General features: G+C 39.1%; 2 protein-coding genes across 2 annotated transcripts in view; both read right to left on the bottom strand.

Moving 5' to 3' along the window:
• Window positions 1-10,272, bottom strand: part of LOC143892590 (glycerol-3-phosphate acyltransferase 9-like) — a 30,596-nt gene extending 20,324 nt beyond the window's left edge. The window contains exons 1-3 of the mRNA XM_077397318.1: window positions 10,020-10,272; window positions 9,699-9,756; window positions 6,232-6,350 (exon numbers count right to left, since the gene is read on the bottom strand). Of these exons, the coding sequence (XP_077253433.1) occupies window positions 6,232-6,350; window positions 9,699-9,756; window positions 10,020-10,093 (251 nt within the window). The 5' untranslated portion in view covers window positions 10,094-10,272. The remainder of the gene's footprint in view (window positions 1-6,231; window positions 6,351-9,698; window positions 9,757-10,019) is intronic.
• A 7,383-nt stretch (window positions 10,273-17,655) lies between these two features.
• On the bottom strand, window positions 17,656-19,391 carry LOC143892589 (tetrahydroberberine oxidase-like). The gene has a single exon (XM_077397317.1). It carries the CDS (start codon window positions 19,389-19,391, stop codon window positions 17,775-17,777), a length of 1,617 nt encoding a protein of 538 aa, XP_077253432.1. The 3' UTR covers window positions 17,656-17,774.
• Window positions 19,392-21,589: the final 2,198 nt, after the last annotated feature.

Genomic DNA, 21,589 nt, shown 5'->3' with positions numbered 1-21,589 from the left:
CTAAAATGCTGACACTGTTCTTATTCTTTATAATGGAATTAGTTGATGAAAAATAATTAACTAAAAACTACAGCAAGCAATCTTCTTTAGATGATATTTATAACATTTACATTAAAAGATAATGTTTCTCTTACAACATAGATGTTAGATCAATGGTTCAACCCCTGGCTATCTTCCATCTTGTTTTTGATGATTCCAAACACAATGAATTTGTGTTACTAATGACTTTGCTAATTAAGTTCTAGATTTATATGTTCATATGACCAAAGTCAAGGAGCTTGGATCAAGGTGATTGGATCCATCATTGGAGCATCAATGAAGTTTAAAGAAGCCTTAGAAGATCCAAGGATAAAGAGAACTTGAAGTGAGGAAGATCAAGTTCTTCAAGTCAAATTAGAATGCATAGTCCAATCCTTAGAATAGGTTCATAAGAGGCATTAAGGAAGCATTAATAAGGACCAAAATAATAGAAATTAAAGGGAAATCAAGTGGAACTAAGCCCAAGTGATAAAGTGAGCTTAAATGTGAGAAAGCATCAAATTGGCAATTGCTTGGTTGGCCATATACCATTATCCTATAGATAAACGATCCAGATAATTTCAAATATTTTTTAAAATACTTTTAATAGATAGCACTCCTCATATCCGTAGAGCACAAGAACGTTGAAATCTGATAAGAAACGAAGAAGATATGAATTTTACAAGCTAACTATGCAAACCGGGCAAAATCTGGAAAATCACTGAATAGTCGACCAACTCCTGGATAGTAGACCATGTTAGTCGACCGAGGCAAGGATAGTCAACCGAGTGTAACATTGGGCGCCCATTGGTTCTTTTGTCTATAGAAGGGTTCTCCAACCCTTAGAACTTAATTCTAACACTCCAAAGCCCACTTGGAATATATTTTGAGTTGGAAAACCTCCTTGAAGCCTCTTTTGTAATCTTTGAAAAAGATTGAATCTAGGGATCAAATTTGTACATCTTCTATCTTTGATTGTAGCCTTCAAAGGCATTTTGTTTCTTTCTTTCTTGAATCAACAAGTTATAATTGGCAAGTGTTTGGAGACGCGTACCATCTCCAGAGGCGAGTGTTGGGAGACACGTAGCCTTCTCTGTCGACAAGTGATGAAGCGTGGCGCCACCTTGTATTAGGTTTAATCTTCACCTTTAAGAAGATTGGGTTAGTGAAGCCATCAAGAAGTCTTGGTGGAGTGGAGTAAGTCTTGAGTTTAAGATCGAACCACTATAAATCTCGATGCACGCTTTCCTCTCTCTCTCTCTCTCATTTATTTGTGCATTTGATTTATCTTCCCCGTCCATTGCTTGTTTTGTTCTTTGAGTTTAATGAATCAATCTTTTGAAAGGGCAAAAGTTTTTTTTTTTTTTTTTTGAAAATTAAAAGGGCAAAAGTTTTTATAAACCCAATCCTCTCTCTCTCTCTCTCTCTCTCTCTCTCTCGGGATGCCTAATTGGGATTTCAATATAATAATTTATTTGACATAAAAAAGCAAGAGAAGTCCATGAGCAAAAAGGAGTCCAATTATACCTCGATATCAAGGATTTGTTTGACAGTCAATAACAAATTCCATGAAAGATGGCCTAATAACACTAAATTTCAAGAATAAATCTTTACTTAATGAAAATGAGGCATTGTACAAAAAATAACAACAAAAGAAACGGGTGTCGTAGGACATAGCCTCTAGCACCCATGGTACATGTTACACCCTATTCCAAAACATATAAAACACTCACCAAACAAATGACTTCTAAAAACATAACCAAAATGATTGGTCCCATTCTGCCATGATGTATCAATCTAAGTTCAACATTAACCAACTCCTGATTTGGCTCAATCAACCACCCAAGTTACCACTTCCTTCATATTTTCAAAATCTAGTTAGGACAAGTACAAGCTCGACTAAACAAGAGGATATTGAAGAAAACCAATGATCAACAAGAGAAATGCCGAGGATGGGAAGAAGGTCGCAGAAAACCAAGGTCAACACCAAGTTTTCTGCTCTGAATGGATGGTGGGACGGAGAATGGAAATGCAGCGATTGGGACCTTATGAACTTCCTATTCCAGAAGTTGGGGTTGTGTTCGTTGCTGGCCACATGGGCAAGAAACTTCTTCAGGGACGCAAGTGGAGGCAGAGGATTGGACAAAGAAGATAAGACGAGGAGAAGTCCAAGGGAGAATCTGGATGATGGAAATGGCCCAATTACCGAACTGGAAATGTAGTTGGTGCCACTACGTTAATTTCCGATGGTGGAGATTTTGTTGCAAGTGCTATCCAGCCAAGAACAAAGAAGTTACATTCTGCTGCTGGAGACACCAAATGTGGTAGCAGGGGAATACGGATTGTTGTCCCTTGCAAAATTCGGTGGCAGTGGATGAAGAGTTGGAAAGAAACAGTCATTTTTTTTTTTTAAACAAAAGTGTCTTGTGGCCATGCTCAAAGAGGGATTCTCAGCTATGCTATCTGGGCTACTTTGAAGGAACAAGTGCTTGTGGATGTTAAGAAAGTAGAAGACATTTTTTTCCTACTGCTTTTCGAATTGAAAAGGACGTTTGGGCCGCTAGGCATTGAGGAGAGAGGAGGGCTGAGCCTTTTCTGGGGTCTTATTCGCTGGAAGCTGAAACATCAGTAGCTGCAGCGACGCCTGTATTTGTCTGTATAATATACCACTTCACGCTTGTGGCGGCGAAACCATTGGTCAGTTGGGAGAAGTGGTGGGCGAGGTGATTGAGGTGGATCCTTCATTGGAAAGATTGGAGATGTAGGAATATGCTAGGGGCATATTCGAACCTCAGAGGGAGTTACTTTGCCTTCTCAGATTCAACTCGAAGTGGAGAAGATGAGATGGTTAAGACTTGAGGATGAGGGGTTTCCTGCAGTAACATGGAAATAGTCAGATTCCATGGCAAAAGTGGCGCGACGAAAGGTGCCACTGCCAAATCAGGAGAAACCAGATCTGTCAGGGGGGCAGCTTTAGTTCTGCAGGCCCAATCAACACCAATCCTAGTCAGCAACAGGGATGTGTCCAGAGGACCGCAAAGGACAGGTCCCTAGGTTGATGTGGCAAAGATTAGGGATGAATCATCTCATAAGAATATGGGTTCTAAGAAAAACGACCTAGTGGATAAAAGTAGGTGGACGAAGAAGCTAAACTTAAATCCTTTTAGGGATGACTCAGAGATCCAAAATTCAAATTTGAATGAGGTAGCGAAGTTTTCAGTGAAGACAGTCAGTTGTGGGACATCTGGACAGGAGGCGATGACAAATGTTGGAGGGAAATGTACTCTCTCAGCCTTCAAAACTTTAATGCAATTCAAGAATCAGTGCGATCAAGTTAAGAGCCTTGTCCTTCGGCAGCATCGCAGATAAGTTGCCAATTGAAAGAGGTGTCGACGGCAATTTAGTAGAGATCAATCTTAGAGGAATTATTGCACAGAAGAAGGCACGCATCATCAGGATTAAAATCCTTGCTGAACAAAGAGATTCAAAAGATGGATTGGGAACAGACGGAGGACTTAGATCGGAGGCAAAGCTCAGGGAAGAAATGCAACGCCTAGTCATAGTGATGATGAATATAAGTCAACAAACCAGTGCAACAGACATGATTCCTCAGATACGGACGACATATCAAGTACGAATTCGCTCTTCCATCTGGGCTTTTAATATCAAAGCCGAGAGAACTGTTTCAGAGGATGTTAGGATCATTGGAAGGAGACTAGATTGGTCAAGGAGGCGGACAGAGATGAAATTAAACCCATGGCAGGGTTGGAAGTAAGAGTGATGCGGATTGTAGGCCCAACAAGAGGCATATTTTGCCCAATTGGACTTTTAGGATATTTATTTCCATGTTATTTAGTTTTTCAGATTTTTATTTCCATATTTTTAGTTTTTAGGGATTTAATTTTCCATGTTATTTTACCTGTATATATGAAGGCCTCATGTATTTTCCATGTTAATAGTCTAGTTAGAGGTCGAGGTTCGCCAGCTTGGAAGTCTATTGTTTCTATTTCTGCACCTTTTTTCCCAAGGTATTAGATTTAGGATAGGGGTGGGAAAGAGGGTAGGGTTTTGGAACGATGTTTTGTTAGGAAAAGTCTTTGTAGGAGAGTGCGAGCATCTTCAATTGTTATGAGAGGGAGTGGGTGAATTTGGTGTGTGTGTGTGTGTTGGGGGGGGGTTGGTAGTGTGACGATGGGTTTTCTTGAAGAACCTAAAAGACTGAATTTGATTGTCTGGTCAACCTTCTTTGCATTTTGGAAAACTGTTTTGTATCTTAGGTAAAGTTTGATTGCAGAGTCAGGGTCCCTAATCCTAAAGGTTTCTGCCAGATCTATACAGACAACTCACCACTCCCGGGACAATCTCATTTCCTTGGAGCGAAGTATGGCTGGTCTCGGTCCCTACAAGGATTCAAGCCTTTTTGTAGGGCAGTGATGCTCAAAATGATTAACAAGTTGGATCAACTCAAGAGGCAAAAATTCTAGCTGTCAAACATGTGTGCTAAATGCACGAAAGAGGAGTCCATTGACCACTATTTCTTCATTGCAAAATGGCTTTGGAAATTCAGTGCATGGTATTCAAATGGTTTGACATTAAGTGGGCTATCTCTAACTCAATCACGGACTTCATGGAAAGTTGGCGAGTGGGAAGATTAGGACTTGGGCTTGATTCTATGGAAGATTGTTCCTTTGCTTTTATGTGAGAGATTTGGGGTGAAAGGAACTCGTATACCTTCAATGGAAAGAGCAACACATTCAGATGGATCGCTTGGAGGATTAATTTCAATGTGGCTGCATGAACGATTACTAGGAAAGAATTATGGGGTTACTACTTGGATCGGACCTTTAGAAACTGGAAGACTGTCACTACGGGAAGAGGTGGCGACTTTCTCCACGGTTGGTCTCATAGCAGCCACGATTCAGTTGGCATTGGTGGAGTTTTTCGCGATAGCGATGTTCATGTCATCCATTCCTTCTTCAAGCTGATTGACTATGCAGACTTACCTGAGGCGAAGATCAGAATCATGCATTAGGGTATTCTTATTTTGATGACAAAGATGGATGGGAGATAGTAGTAGATTGACGGTAATTCATCAAATGATAGATCATGCGTGAAGGGGTCACATGGATGGGTGATTGGAGATTGAGGGTAATTCATCAAATGTTATATCATGGAAGGGGTTGCATGGTGTCATGGCGTGTTGCGAGGTTTATTGACAAGAGTCATGAGAGGATTAGGGGTCGGGAAATTGTCAACTTAAGTCCTAGATGGAAACCTCAATCAAAGGAATAATGGAAAGAAAAGGATTTCTCGCATATGAGAGCATGAAATAGATGGGCTCAATACAAGTCTTGTACTTCATCAAGTATAATATCTAGTGAAAGCTACAACATGAATATCCATTAAAAGTAACTCACCCACATAGGAAGGAGCCTCCAGATCAGAAATAGCAGCATCATTCTTCTTTAAATACTTCAAGAACCAAAGCAAGAAAGGATCACACACTGGGCTCTTAAACCAAATAATCATGCGAGACCAAAATTTTGGAATGGGCATCCTATATAACTCTTCTTTTCTTTTCAATTGCGCAAATTATTTAAAGCCAAAAAATGGTAAAAAAGAAGGCACGTGGAGGGAAAAGATGACAGAGCTCCAAACAAGTCACATACCAACTCTATTAGAGAAAGGTCAAAGATGTCCTCTCTCAACAGCCTCTAGCATCATACCAAAAGCATGCCTCTAACATCAGTATATTTAATTTATAAGGGAGAGTCGAGAGCTACACTAGGTAGACCCTTAGTGATTCAACACATGCTGACACCAACAGGTGAGCTGAACTATGAAATAGATAAAGTTAATTAGATTTTAATGATGCTAAGTGATCATTTTTATGAGTCAAGTCAACTATCAAATTCTGTTATGTTCACAATCAACTATCAACTATTAACTGTAAAAACACACACACACACACACAATTTAAGGGTTCAAATTAGATATTCATCAATTCAACAGAATTTGCAACAACCATAAAACGAGGAAAGGATAGGAACAGTCTTGGGCGCGAGAAACAAGTAATGCGCGAACGTAAAGATGAAAAGATTCTAAAATACAAATACAATTTACAAATTTGATATTCTTCAATTCAACAGAACTTGTAAAATTCATAAAACAAGGAAACGATAGGAATTCAGCTCAACACAGACAGGTACTCACCTTGCTGGAAAAAGAATCCCATATCTAACTACTACCCCTAAGCACCATAGAGGAAACAAATAAACATTCCAGTTCCAAGGCTCTGGAGGAATTGACTTGAAGCAACGAGTGAATGAGTCCTGTTAATGTAGTTTATGACATAATGAGGAATAAGCAACAACCTCAAGTAATTGGGATGTCATAATCAATACATTTTCAATAGACACAAAACATAGCAATTAGGGACATGTTCAAAGGAGTAACATAAAACAACACTAGCATGTCAAGATTAAACAAAGGAACCATGAATTCATATCAATGAAGAAATGTGAATGATAAATCTAAATGAAGGTAAAGACGGAAGATAACATGTTGCAACATGAATCTTATTGTTATTGGTCTAACCGCATAAAAGACAAAATACAAAGAAGCTCAACCAAGCAAACTGGTCATATTCCTGAAAGAGCGGTCTATCTATGTGTACCCTTGCCAAACATTCTTCCATGGTTTCAAATTTTCACCGAAACCAACACAAAACAACTGATGTGTTTCCGTTTCCATCCCCATCGAAACGCATGCTGAAATTGAAATGAACACCAATACAAAAATCATAAGTATATTAGGGTTATATTATACCATTATGTATCACACAATTATATTTATAAGAATATCATGCGAAATGTGGTGTATGCAATGTGTATGAATATTTATATGAATTACATGTGAAATCTGGTATGTACTAAATTATCAGACATACGTGACAACGCATGTCACTAGATGTTTGATATTGTTAAACCATTATGGGTTTTTTTTGCTTATGCGATTGTTTTTAAGTTTCTATTTGTGCTTATTCTAGCACTTCCTAAAATTTCATCTTAAAATGTCCATCATTTGCATATGTTTCCATACCTCTTGAATCTGGGTTTGCATCTTTTATGGAAAGAGAAAGAAAGAAAGTAGAAAGAAAGAAAGGGAACACGAATGGAATCGAGATCAATAAAGAAATCAAGATCAATAAAAGGATCAAGATAAAGATGAAGAAAGAGATCAAAATCAATAAAAGGGGAAAGATCAGGTTAGAAGGGAGCGATTTATTAACCCAACCATGGGAGGGTGAGAGAGAGGTGTAGAAAGAGACAACTTATGAACCCAACCGTTGTGTGGGTGGGTGAGGGGAAGAAAGAAAGAAAAGAGTTTAGGGATAGAAAATTGACCTAATATGAAGTGTCATACTTTAGACATCCCCCTCAATATAAGAAAGCATCAATCTTCATTCATATTCAACTATTTTCAGAGCAAATAGGTCTTTCATATTTAAAGGCCATGCAAGCCACCTAAAAATTGAAAAAAAAAAAACACCTAATCCTTGTTGCAAAACAACTTCTGGTCCTATAATATTTTAACTACTATGTCATCATTGAAATAAAACCATTGCATGGACTTTTCCTATTACAAGTAAACTAGGACTCTTCAAACCCACTCTGACTCCTAACTCATTGTGAAAACAACATAATTTAAGCCCCATAAATACAAGGACTCTTTTGTGCTACAGTGGGAGCCATTGTATTCACTTAACAACTTAAGTGATTAAATATAAACGAATTGAATGCCCCTATCACTTAATATTTTCTTCATAAACATGTGGCCCCATTTTAAGCATCTACAACTTAAAAAATCAAATGATATTGGTGGAAAAAGACTATGGTGGCCATCCTATAACTTAAGGGACTTAAAAGACACCTAAAGGACACTTAAGAATTAGAATATGGTCCAACTTAAGATTTAGAATATGGGATGGTCCTCATAATATTCCCCTGCTTGAAAAGATTTGACTCCGTCGAATATAATGATTGGCATGACGGTGAGTGTTTCATCTAGAATCTCCCCTCATAATTGTCATTGGATCATCAGTGGCTCTTTTTTGTTTATTTGAGTCGAGTGATTGTCGCGTTGCCAATCCTCTCATACAAGCTTGGATCTGGATGAATGAAGATAATTGCCTCTTCTATGCTTCTTTGGCCATGTATATCCGTCAAGTCTTTTATATCCTTAGACAAGCAAATAGTTTCATTCAAGGTTGCCAGGGCGGGAATCGAAAGCGGGATTCAATTTGGGATTCGAAAGCAGGAATCGAAGGCTCCGAGGATGGTTTGGAGCGGGAATCGTGGGTTTGCCGGAGAGTCGTCGGGGATTCGCCGGGAGTTGCTGGAGAGTTGGGATTCGCCTGGGAATCACGGTTCTAAAAATTAGAAATCGAGGTTCTCATAAATTGGGAATCAGGGTTCCCAAAATTGGGAATCGGGGTTCCGACGAATCCGAACCCCGATTCCCAATTTTCGGAGATTCAAACCGATTCCCGAATCGGATCAGCGTTCCGAGGAATCATGATTCCCCAGGGAACGAATCCTGCTTCCTTGGTTTCATTGCACGAGCTTCAGCATTCTTGGCTTTCTCCTCTCGAATCTTTCAAGTTCGTAGTATTTTACATTTCAGAAAAGTCTTTAGAGCGACTTTTCCAAAAATTGATCTCTCATATCAATCCAACGAATAACTGATGGTTTTCCCATTATGCGTCGTTTCTGATTCAGTGTTAGCAACCACTCTAATTCAAACCGGCTAATGTTATCCTGGTAATGTAAATCATTTGGTCATCGTCCGAATTATGTTGCGATAAATACGTCTTCAACACTCGTAGCATCCGATAATTTCGATCCAGAAAATCACCTTTTAACAAATAATAAGGATCCATGGAACAATATGCATTCAGTTACTCTTGTATCAAAACTGAAAAAATCAGGAACAGAATATCAAACACACAAAGAAGGGGCAGTTAATCGACTACCTTAAATTCTTGAATTTCAATGTCCAACTGATGACAGAGTTTATTATTAATCAAAGAAAGCACAGTCAGAGGTTTTTTTCTTACATAATTGAAATTTATAAGATCTAAATATTCATTTCCTCAAAATATTCAACACACACTTCTCTGACTACTATAATGAATCTCTAACCCCAATTTAACCTAAATAATTTTCTAAAAACAATAGTATGAGAATTTAGTCTCAGTAATATTTCTATTTAAACGGAAAGTATAAGGAAAAATGAAAAATAGCAACCAATCAAAAAAAAAGAAAAAAAGAAGGAAGGAAAGTATCATGTTTGGCAACCATAAAAAAATCATGGAACTTTATTACTGATCATCATTTACTCGTAAGAGTCCGATTTTCTCTTTCTAGTCATTCATTTCGTGATTTTTCTGATTATTTTCAACTTCTTACACAATTTTGGCTTTAAATTCAACTTTGTATCAGTTCTTTTTAATTTCATTTAAATATGCAGCGACAATTATATCAAAACTATCATTCGGAAAAGAAAAAAAAAATACAGAAGAGAAGATTAGGGCTTTCATTTGGCGAATCAAAATTCTATGATTTTTTTTTCAACGTGGCCAAACAAGCCCTAACCTTAAGTAAGCATCAGAGACTTACATCGATAATGGCACCTGCTGCCTCCGTTAACACAGGGGAAATATCAATCAAATCGCGCCTAAATCACAAAAATCAGGGTTACAGATTTATGAGCAGATAAGAAGAATAAGCAAATCGTAACCCTAAAATTCTAAATATGAGGAAAAAAAGATGAGAGAATGCGAGAACTAAACAGAACGCACAGGGTGAGATTCTCGTGAGGTTGTTGAGATGATTCGGTGAGATGATCTTCGATTTGAGAAGAAAAAGAAGCAAATCTTCTGGCTAAAATTCTAAGTAATGAAAGAGATGAAAAAAATGCAAGAAATATAGAGAACGTACAGGATGAGATTCTCGTGAGATTCTTGTATTGATTCGGTCAGATACTCCTCCACGTTGGGGCGATCCAAGTCCATCTATGAGAGAGAGAGAGAGAGAGAGAGAGAGAGAGAGAGATTTTCTTTTTCTGTTTTTGTTCTTCCTCTTGTGTTCACGGATCTTCCTCGCGCTCTATTTTATTTAACTCGTCAATTTGTTAGGTTTGGGATTCGCCTTACTCGGCCCTTTTTATTCCCTCGCAGGGCCGCAGCTATGAATTTTGTCCGCGGAGAGGAGACATAGAATGGTTGATAGATTGGGCCCACACCTTTACACTTCATGTTTTGATTAGGTAGAAAAGTACGGAATCTCTGCCATAGTTTCGAGCAATTAAGGATTTCGGGTACTTTTAAAACAGAGAATTAAACACGCGTGATTTAAAAAAAAGGAGTGGGAAAAATACCCAGATGCCCTTGCCCTTCTGACATCAAGAGTAATCTCCTTTTTTTCATTACTTCCCATTAAATGGCGCGCTTCTTTTGGTTCGTCTGATGAATGTGTATTCGAACCGACATAACCTCGGGTTTATTTCTATCTTGACCGTTGGAAATAACTAGAGACGGATGGATACACAGCCTGTTTGGTTTGGATTTGAAATCTTTCTTTGAATCCAGAGTCCCTTGGGTTCTTTTAAATCTTGGTCGTCGCCAATATGCATAGACGGTCATATCAACAACACGTGAACATCTATATAGAACGGTGGCTATCTTCTAATAATACCGCCTCTATGTATGAGATTCCCCTGGCGTACTCATTATTTCCGCCGGTGTACACTCTATTTCCGCTTACACACTATTTCCGCTGGCGTACCCCTTGATATTCCAGCGGTGTTCTATAGAACCGAAATTTGAATCGGTTTGGTTTAAGCCGAAACCGAATTTTTGGTTTGGTTCGGCCAATTTTGCCAACCCTAAGTGGGACCCAGTATTTACACCTCATGTTCTGTTATGTTGTACGAGCATTTGATATTTTTCAAAAGGTACAATTGGGTCCATGTGATAGGATGATCCAAACTATTCATTTGTTGGGTTACAAAGTAAATAGGGGGCACCACATAAATCATCTACGAGTGCTAGGGCTCCTTGGCTTTGGCTTTTCTTCTGGCTCTAGTGCGCCCTCGGCTTCAGGAGAGCGCTTTTGACTTGTGGTTCTTGTGGATAAATGATTCTAACCCTCTTCTTATGCATAGAGGTTTCTTTAACGGGCAATCCCAATGTAGATCGGAGGGTTAGGATCTTATGGAGATGATTTATGAGATGCATCCTATTTACATCATGGCCCAACAAATGAACATTTGGATCATCCTATGGAATGGGCACAGTACTTTTTTAAAAATATACTAAGGTTCCACGTGCACACAGCATATAAAGTCTCATGAAAATTTGTGCTTTAGCCACCCAAATATTATCTTCCTTAGCTGGTTATCCCCATTCTCAAAAAATTGTAGTTAGAGAGAATGGGAGACGGAAGGAGAGAGGAAAAAGTTTAATTACAAGCTATGTCGCAAATATCGTTCTCTGGAATTTCTCGTCAAGGAAAAATCTCGGGATACATTATTTTTTTTAATTGTTTTTTGGGTTTATAAAGGGAAAAACAGTAAACATAAAATTATTTAAAAAATATATAAACATATAAAATTTAAGAAAAAATAAAAATAAAAATATCGAGATAATATCGTGATATTATTGTAATATTTTATTATAAAAATGGAAATATCACTGTATTTTTTAAATATTGGGATTTTGTCGTTTTATCAAAATGTCACAATAAAATCACGATATTTTGAAAATATCGGAGATATTTGTCACATGGATTCCAGGGGGGTGTAGATAAAAACAATCCTGATTCCGGGGCCAAGTGGGTGAATATATCACTTCCCTAAGCACTCTGGATGAATGGTGACGATCAATTCTAGGGGGGCACGTGGGGATATGTATAAACTAGTAAGGCCATTAATCATGCAGACATATCATATGATTGCCCGTGTGGTCTTGGTTGCATGCTAAAGAACATCTTCCTCGTAAGATAAAGCATTACAAAAATCAACAGTTTAGCTTTTTCTAGTGAATGACCCCGACCAACAGTGTTATGAAGGTGTCGATTCTGTCGTGAGGACTGACAGTAGCTATGCCATTTCAAGGTTGAAGTTGTGTGTTTTGAGGGAATTTTTACAGCTTCGTTATAGCATTCTTCTTTCAAATGTTGATATAGTGTGCTTGTAAAACTCATTCAGTGGATTTTGTATACTTACCAGTAACTTTCTAGCCAGCTGAACGCTACAGTTTTGTATGTTGGGGTATTTTCAAAATTCATTTTAAAATTAATAATTTTCCTTGATTTCACATGAGATGATATTTGGGTATATTGGTAAGTATTTTGGTTTTCTATATTTAAAAGGTCATGGGTTCAAGTCTCAAGAGCATTACCTAATCCAATGGTTGAGAATGATGCTGCCAGCAACTATAACTACCAAATACCTACCGACTACCTCTCCTTTCAAACTTTGAAAAGAATAAATTATAAATATATGAAGAGACAGCACAAGGTAGTTGGTGACTGGTAGTTAGTGATTAGGAGAGACAAAAAACATGAAGTCGTATCCACTGGATAGAAGGGAGCCATTGAATAAAATGGAGAGTAAGGATTGTGTCTTGAAAAGACTCATCTATTAGATGGTGTCCTAAAAGACACATCCATGAAAAGTTACGAGAAAAATTGGTGGGGATGGAATCCTTCCAACTCTATAGATAGAGTAGGCTAAATCATGAAAAATAAGAGGAAAGATAGTTAAAAATACCCCTTCCATTTCCAACTCAACTCAACTAAGCCTCTTTCCCAAACTAGTTGGGGTCAGCTAATGAATCCTTTAGAAAATTTTCATGAAGAAGGTGAAAGAATCTACCCGGCTCAAATTGATTAAGTCTAATCCTGACACTAGTTGGATTCGTCTACATGGATCATTTTCTTCCATTCTCTCACTTTCAAGAGTTTTTTTTTTACTTGTTCTATAGTTGTATTATTTATTTTCACTTATTTTTAGGCGCTTGATTTATTGTGATTTTGACGATTGCAACCGTTGATTCACATGAATGTGTTGGGCATTGTATCCTGGGGGTAGAGATTCCAAGAGCCACCTCATATTTATTTTCAGATATCATCCGATTGTGGAGGAATCTACTATCTTAAAGACAATAACCTAAGAGGTGCGCCTTGCCCTTAAATTTATTATTATTATTATATTTTATTCTTCACATCACCACCATTTCCAAATCCATTCACACTTCAGCCTATATTTCCCCAACATTGTATTTTCATTTTCCTTTCTTTATAGTTTTCCGGCAACAAAACACCCTTATCACAGGCTTGTTGAGAAAATCCGCCGGGTAATCCGATCCGATTGTGCACAATTTAAATGGAAAAGAAAAATAACAAACAAACAAGCCACAAGATGAACACCGAAATTTTACGTGGTTCAGCTAAGCCTACTCCACGGGCAAGAAACACGATCTTCTACTATGACAAAAACAATATACAAGGATTACAATTGATTAAACCCAAACCCAAAACCCGCAACCCTTTCATTGCTTCTCAAACCAAGACCGTACAAGAGAGTAACCCAAGAGAAACCCACATGAGAAAACCCAAGAAAAAGACCAAGAGGAGACCCACAAGAAGATACCAAGAAGAAACCCAAGAGAATAAACCCTCTTCTCTCTCCCTTTCCTCTTTCTGTCCCTTCTCTCTTTCTCTCTCTCTTCTTTCTCTTCCTACTTGTGCAGCTGACACATATAAGAAGACTCTCGCACATGCCACAGCCCATAAGAGAACTGAATCTATTTTTATAGCCTTTATGTTTCTAAAACACCTCAAGAAAACCATCTTCCTAATTTTGTCTTCTTGCCTTCCCTCACCACTGTGGAAATAAGGAAACTTTCTCAACAATCTCCACATTTGGCTTATTTTCCAGCCACCTGAAGATTTTCCGCTGACGTCGTCACCGGTCCACTATCGCCATGAAACCACCATTGGCCTTCTGAAGCACCAGCTACACACCTTCGAATCACCTTGGTTCTGACTCCTCCCGATTCGATCAACACGGCCAATCCACATGTGTACCTGTCAACCCGTTGACTCACCCAGTTAACCTTGGGGAGGGATCTCGATCCATCCTCCCCAACGCAGGTACCATCATCTTCTCACCATCGTCTGCAATCTGGAAATCTGTCTCTGCTCTAACTGCGAAAGAGACCCTACATGCGCGAACACGATTACCATGTTTCCAACTAGCCATCAAGATCTTAGGAACACTAGTCACTGTGTCCCCGACCAGACGATATAATCTGCCACACTTCTCTCCTTTTATCAAAACCATACAGACGCGCGTTATTTTCATGGCTCTACCTGCAGCCGAATGCCTGCAACCCCTGGAGTCCAACCGGCCAAGTGACACTAAATTCCTTGGCATCTTTGGGACATATGCCACACCACCCAAAGTACGAACCACTCGTGATCTTCACCGTCCCAACTCCCGTGACGTCACAAGTAGACCCGTTACCCAAGGACAATACGCCCACCCTTGTCTCCTAGAACGTATCAAAATATTTCCTCCCCGAGCATACATGAACAGAGCACCATGAATCTAAAATCCACTCATCATGAGGAGAAATGTGATTACCTGTAGAGACTGTGAGAACATCTCCAAACTCTTCGCTCTGTACATCCGTTACCGCCACCACAATATTCATAGAACTATTGTCTGCCTGATCAACTTGCTTTGGACGATCTCGCTTTATGTGGCCATATTCCTTGTAATGATAACATTGCACGCCCTTTCCGCCGACCCTGGATCTTGACCTACCTTTTCATGATCCCATGTCAGACGACCTTCCTCTTTGATTCCCACCATGAACAACCAACCCATGATCTTCACTTCCACCAAGAACATGTTTCTTCTGCATCTCATTCGATAAGAGCGACGCCGTGACTTCCTCTAACTTTATCGTATCTTTGCCATACGGTAAAGTTGTCACTAGGTTGTCATACGAATCAGGAAGAGAAGTAAGAAGCAAAAGGGCCTTGTCTTCTTCCTTCAACTTTTCGTCAACCTTGTGGAGTCGATCCACAAGTCCGTTGAACACCGTAATTTGTTCTAGATGATCCCCGCCTTCTTGCATCTTCAGCCCGTACAATTGCCGCTTCAGATACAATAGGTTGGCCAAGCTTTTTGACATATAAAGCTTTTCCAACTTATCCCATAATTTAGGCTCATCTTCTTCTTCCATAATGTTCAACATAATACTATCTGCTAAACATAGCCGAATCGTACTGACCGCCTTCGACTCAATGTCTTCCCACTCGGCATCCGTTAACTTCACCGGCTTCCCATCCTTACATTCAACGCCTTAGCTAGTCCCTATTGAACTAGGATGTCCTTCAGTCTCATCTGTCATAGGGTAAAACTGTCATTTCCATCAAATCTGTCGATGTTGAACTGAGTAGAACTTGATTTTACCGGCATCTCAGATTACTCCGCACTTCACGGTGTAGCTCTCCACCTCGAACGAGAATCTTTCTTGGACAACCTTTCTACTCCCAAAAATCGCTCTAATCGCAATCGAACCACAACACCACGATCACTCTGCCTGGCCTCGACGATCGCTCTACCACAGCTCTGATACCACTTGTTGAGAAAATCCGTCGGGCAATCCAATCCGATCGTGCACAGATTAAAGGGAAAAGAAAAATAACAAACAAACAAGCCACAAGATGAACACCGAGATCTTACATGGTTCGACCAAGCCTACACGGGCAAGAAACACATCTTCCACTATGAGAAAAACAATATACAAGGATTACAATGGGTTAAACCCAAAACCAAAACCCGCAACATTTTCCTTGCTTCTCAAACATAGATCGTACAAGAGAGTAACTCAAGAGAAACCCACAAGAGAAAACCCAAGAGGAGACCCACAAGAAGATACCAAGAAGAAACCCAAGAGAATAAACCCTCTTCTTTCTCCCTTTCCTCTTTCTCTGTCTTATGTCTATCTCTCTGTTCTTTCTCATCCTACTTGTGCAGCCGACTCACAAGAAGACTCTCGCACTTGCCACAGCCCACGAGAGAACCGAATCTCTTTTTATAGCCTTTATGTTTCCAAAACACTTCAAGAAAACCATCTTCCTAATTTTGGCTTCTTGCCTTTCCACACCACCGTGGAAATAAGGCAACTTTCCCAACTCTTTCCTTTTCATTTGGGACGTCATTTTATTTTCCTTTCCCACTTGAGGGATTCCATGGGCTAGATATGCTCATACAGTGCAGATATGGGTTTACAATTCTGGTTTCTTTTACTTAACGCCCACAATCCCGTTGTCTGAACTTTTGGATCATGTGGTAGATTGGCTTTCACAGGAGCCACATTCATCGCATCAGGCAGTCTTCAACGAGGAGATTTTCCCCCCTCACACCCTGGATATGATAGGGTTCATGCTTCCAAGAGAACTATTGATTTTTATTTATTTATGAACAGCAAAGTCCTCTTCAAGACTGTCACGAAAGATGATATCCTGAGAAAGCTAAAGCCAGCAATTGTTCATGCTAATTACCATCCGGATAAGCTTCCAAGAATGAAAGCCGTTATGGAATTTTATGTCAATGGAAAACATGATGCATTAAAACCTGGATTTTTACTCTTAATGCTCCCAGTAGACAAATTCACTCTATTTCGCCTTTTGAATGCTTTCTGAATTGTATCTTACTGTCTCCTACACAATGGAGTTTTCTTATTATTTTCTTTTTACAGAATAACTTGTGTACTATTCATGCTTTTGTAGCTAGAGTACTGCGTTCTACTTTACAAGATTCCATGCAGTAGTTTCACACTTTCACCATACTTGTTTCTTTATTATATATTCCAGAGTGAAAGTTTTTTATTTTCTTCATGGATTAGTGAGGATTTAAAACAAATTTTCAAATCAAATAAGGGCCCATTTGGATACCTGTCATTTTGTATTTGGATTTGGAATTGAGTTTTGAGTACAAATGAATAGATCCGGCAGCTCCTGTAGAGGGAGAGAGAGAGGGAAGGGGGTACTTCCTAGTGGAGGGGAGAGGTTGGGGAGCAAAGAGGGTGAAGGAAACTGCCACATTGTTTTAGAAATATAATTGTTTTCACTGTGAGCTGCTTAATTAGAAATCCAAGAATTTGATCCTATCCAAATTACAATGCAAAAAGGGCTGCAAATGTGAGCAATCCAAATCAAAATCTTCTCGGCATCCAAGCGGGCCTAAAGGATCTAGTCACATGATTCAATGAATTCATAACAATGAAAATCAAAGAGAGGATTAGGGTTTATTCACAGGCAGTCTCCTGTTAATTTACACCTTGCCTCCTGCTTCCCAAGGCAAGCTCCACGTGGGTCCACAATTATTAGATTATACTCAACGTCTCTATCTCTGGGCTCATGAATTCAATTTATGATCCTATTTGAATCAAGTCTGGGGAAAGCCCTATAAAAAGAGTGCAAATCTGCCATTTGTTTAGAAAAAAAAAAAAAAAGAAGATTAAGGGGATGAGATTGCTGCATATGTGGGTAGAAATATCATTTCGTAGTACAAAAAAGCTGCATGTGGCCTTCAGCTTATATGTTTTTACAAGGTATCAAATATATTTACATACAAGTCATCTTGTTCCGAGGGACACTACAACCAAAGCAAAGTTACTCTTTTCTTCTCTTTCCCCATTTAAGAAGAGGTGGGATGCTCTGTTCATCCCTGAAGAAATTACCTGGATCAACCTCACCCTTCACAAGTGCCAACCTCCAAAAATTAGTCTTGAAATACTTCCTACCCCAAACCCTAGCTCTTGAGTAGCTTGTATTAACACCCTCATTCTTGCCCAAATCAAGATCCCTATAATTGATATATGCAGTCCTTGGAGAGTGAGATACATAAGGACCCATGTACTTATACAACCTCCTAATCCAATCTATATGCCTTCTAGACACCTCACCCCCTCCCTCTTCCCATTTCACTAAGTATTGCACTTCATACAAGTTCCCTTTCCTATGTGGGAAAGCAATTTCAGACTCTGAAATCTCACTCATCCTCCCACCTAAAGGATCCATGATCAATAAACCTATGTCTTCTTCAAACAACATATCCCATATCCCTTCCAACTCTTTTTCAGAAATGGGTTCTTTGACAAAGTCAGATTTAGCCTTAAAAGGGCTCTTCTTATAAGGTGGATTCCTACCCATTAAAACATCTACAGATACTCCATTTGGGTATCCTGCAAAATAGAGGACAGACTCAATCCAACTCATTTCCACACAATCTTTTGGTTCCAAACCCAATTCAGGAAAACTATTTTCCATCACTTGGTGGAGTTTTTCAGCACCCCCAAGAAACAAGGAATTGAATGAAGCTTGGATTGTTCTCTCACCCTTTTTCACCCCATCCAAAACTTGCATTATGATTCTAATAAACAGATTTTCATTGAGTTTGGGTGCAATATATTGCCACCTGTTCACAAGCTTGGTTGCACCTTGTTCAAAATTCTTGTGGATGGTGAAAACAGTCACAGTACTAGGAACTTGAACTAACTTGATTTTCCATGATAAAATGACACCAAAACTTGCCCCTCCTCCTCCTCTAATAGCCCAAAACAAAGATTCACCCATGGACTCTCTATTGAGAATCCTTCCATTGGCATCAACTAAGTAAGCATCAACTATGTGATCTGCAGAGACACCATATTTTCTAATCAATGTCCCAATCCCGCCTCCTCCAAAGTGTCCACCAATGCCAACTGTGGGGCAGATTCCAGCAGGGAACCCAAGTGAACTGCTCTCTTTTGCAATTCCATAATATAATTCTCCAAGAGTTGCAGCAGACTGAACCCATGCTGTGTTATCTTCTTTATTGATTCTGACTGATCTCATATTGAAGAGACTGATGATAACAAATGGGTTTTGGGAGAGATAAGAGAGGCCTTCGTAGTCGTGGCCGCCACTGAGGACTCTGATCTCAAGGCCATGTTTTTTGCAACAGATGATTGAGGCTTGAACTTGGGATTCATATGTGGGTGTAATGATGGCAACAGCTTTTGGGTGTTTGGGGGATAAAAACCTTTGATTTTGTATAGAAGATTGCAAGAGAGAGGAGTAGGAAGTGGTGTTTGGGATGTGAAGGAGTTTGGAAATTTGAATGAAGTATGGAGAATAGAGTGAAAGGCAGTTGTGAAGGGTTTTATGTATAGAAGTTGAAGTGGTAAAGGGAATTGAGATAAGGAGGAGAGAAAGTATAGTGAGAGTTGCAGAGCTGTATGATTTCATGTTCTTTTGGCTTCTATTATTACCCCAAGTTAAGGTGTTATTATATATGGAGATTTTAGTGTGTTAGGAATCCCTTCATTGAGATCTTTCAAATTTGGCCTTCTGAACTTTTACTATAAAAACAAAGGGAAATCAGCAATTCCAATGCCGAAGTTGATGACACTTTCAAATGGCCTTGTCTATCAATTTTAGTTGGCGTTTGTTTTAACTTTCCACTTGGCTCCTTTACGTGCATATAACTGTGGGTGATGCCGTAGTTCGGTGAAACGAAGGCCTCTTTGGATTGCACGAACAGTTTGAATCCTTTGATGTCTCTTTCATGCACGGTCGATCCATCTTATGTAAATCAAAAGAGGAAAGTGTTCCTGCGCTGCAGCGCGAGTGCGCAGGGAGCTCCGTGTGCTTTAGTAGCTTATAAAGCCTCCCATTCGTCACTTTTTATGAGCCCGCAAAGATGGAACTGCTATACGAACCAAAGAGAGGCTTTATAAGCCACTAAACCACAGGGCTGTAGCTGCAGCGCAGAACACTTTTCTCAAATCACAATCTAGAAATTCTTTGTAATTTGCCGTCCTAGAAATGTAAGAGAGATGCTTCTCTTCATAAGAAAGATAGAATATTTATGCCCTCTCTTCTTTTGATAATGGCATTGGCACTTAGCTTTTATTACACATATCTAAATGGTTGTTGAGAGGCAATTGAAACTCCCCAAAAGCTTGTCAACAGCTAATTAAAAGAGGAGTAAAATGATCAAAACAAAGAAATGAAGATACCATCTACCTCTTTCGTATAAACGTGGGGAATTTTTACTACACCCCTCTTAGCTTTTCATAAACACCTTGCATGGTTTTCTTTTCTCCGATCATGAAATGGAGAAATTCTAAGAAAAGTGATAAAAATATGTGCCTGTTAGGCTCTTACCTAACAACCACTTTTGGGGGGGGCATGTGTACCACGTGGATGTGATCGGGCACGTTGATCCATCCAGGAACCATAAGACTATCCCATTGCCATTGATCCAACCTTGATCAGATGATCTAGTCTGTTGAACCATCAAGCCCTGTTAAGTATTATGACAAATAAAGTTAGACCGCTGATGATTTTAGACCTTTATCTTACGGATGGGAAGTCCGTTCAGCTTGCGATTGGGACCATTTAGGCTATCTCATGATGATCCGCAAGATTAATGGTCTCGATTATAAATGCACGTGGGACACAAAATTGATCTAGAGGATTGTTCGCAACTATGGCTGTCCGTCAATCCTATTGTAATCTTAAACAAAGGGCAGTGATAAATCGACTCCCCATGTGTCTATCTCTCTCCTCTTTCTCTCTCTAACCCAGAGGAGAGAGAAAGACAAATGGGGAGTCGATTTATCACTCCGGTGGTGAGATATGACAAAAGAAAGACAATATAACTAAATGGACCCCAGATTTTTTACAAATGTACTTTATAAATGATATAATTAATGAGGAATGATATAATGAAGGGCGCCCTTGCAAAAATCAGATTCAAGGTCACCCATATTGGTTGATTTCTCTAAGTCAACACGCTTTCCACTTTTTTTGGCGCCATCCACCTTTTTCGGCACCACACTTTGCGGAAATTTAACCAATAAGAGCACCCTTGAAGCTGATTTTTGCAAGGGCGACCTTCATTCTATCATTTCTCATAATTAATATATGATTTACTTTCATAAAACATAAGGAAGTGATATATTTGCTCCTTTCCTTCCCCGGCCAACCCCTCTAGTGTATTTATGGCTACTTTTTACAATACACGGGTGGCCCAGGAAAGAAGAAGGGGCAAATGTATCATTTCCCTAAAACATATGACAAAACCCTTTCTTTTTTTTCAATAAAACATGGGTGGATCTAGATTTGTTGAGCTCAGTACATGGAAAATCATCATAATTAATAATTATTCTCTTCTTGATGAATGATTGAGATTGATATTTCTTTTGTTCAACACATGAAAAACCATCATAACTATTTGTCTTCTTGTCTTATATACTTTAAGCAGCTGTCAAAGGCTGATGAAAGCAGGCTTTACGTTTTGAGAATTGTAACCAGCTGCTTAAAGAACATAAGACAAGATGATTTTGTCTCATTATCAAAATATGGCTGTCCGAGATACTAGTAGCTTCCCTAACACATAGATAAGCAAAGAAATATAAAAGTCAGAACATTTGATACTG

The sequence above is a fragment of the Tasmannia lanceolata genome, unplaced genomic scaffold, assembly GCF_043159265.1.
Source record: "Tasmannia lanceolata isolate RefF3 unplaced genomic scaffold, GAP_Taslan_0.1 ptg000015l, whole genome shotgun sequence".
NCBI lineage: Eukaryota > Viridiplantae > Streptophyta > Magnoliopsida > Canellales > Winteraceae > Tasmannia > Tasmannia lanceolata.
This window is presented reverse-complemented; position numbering and strand designations above follow the sequence as displayed.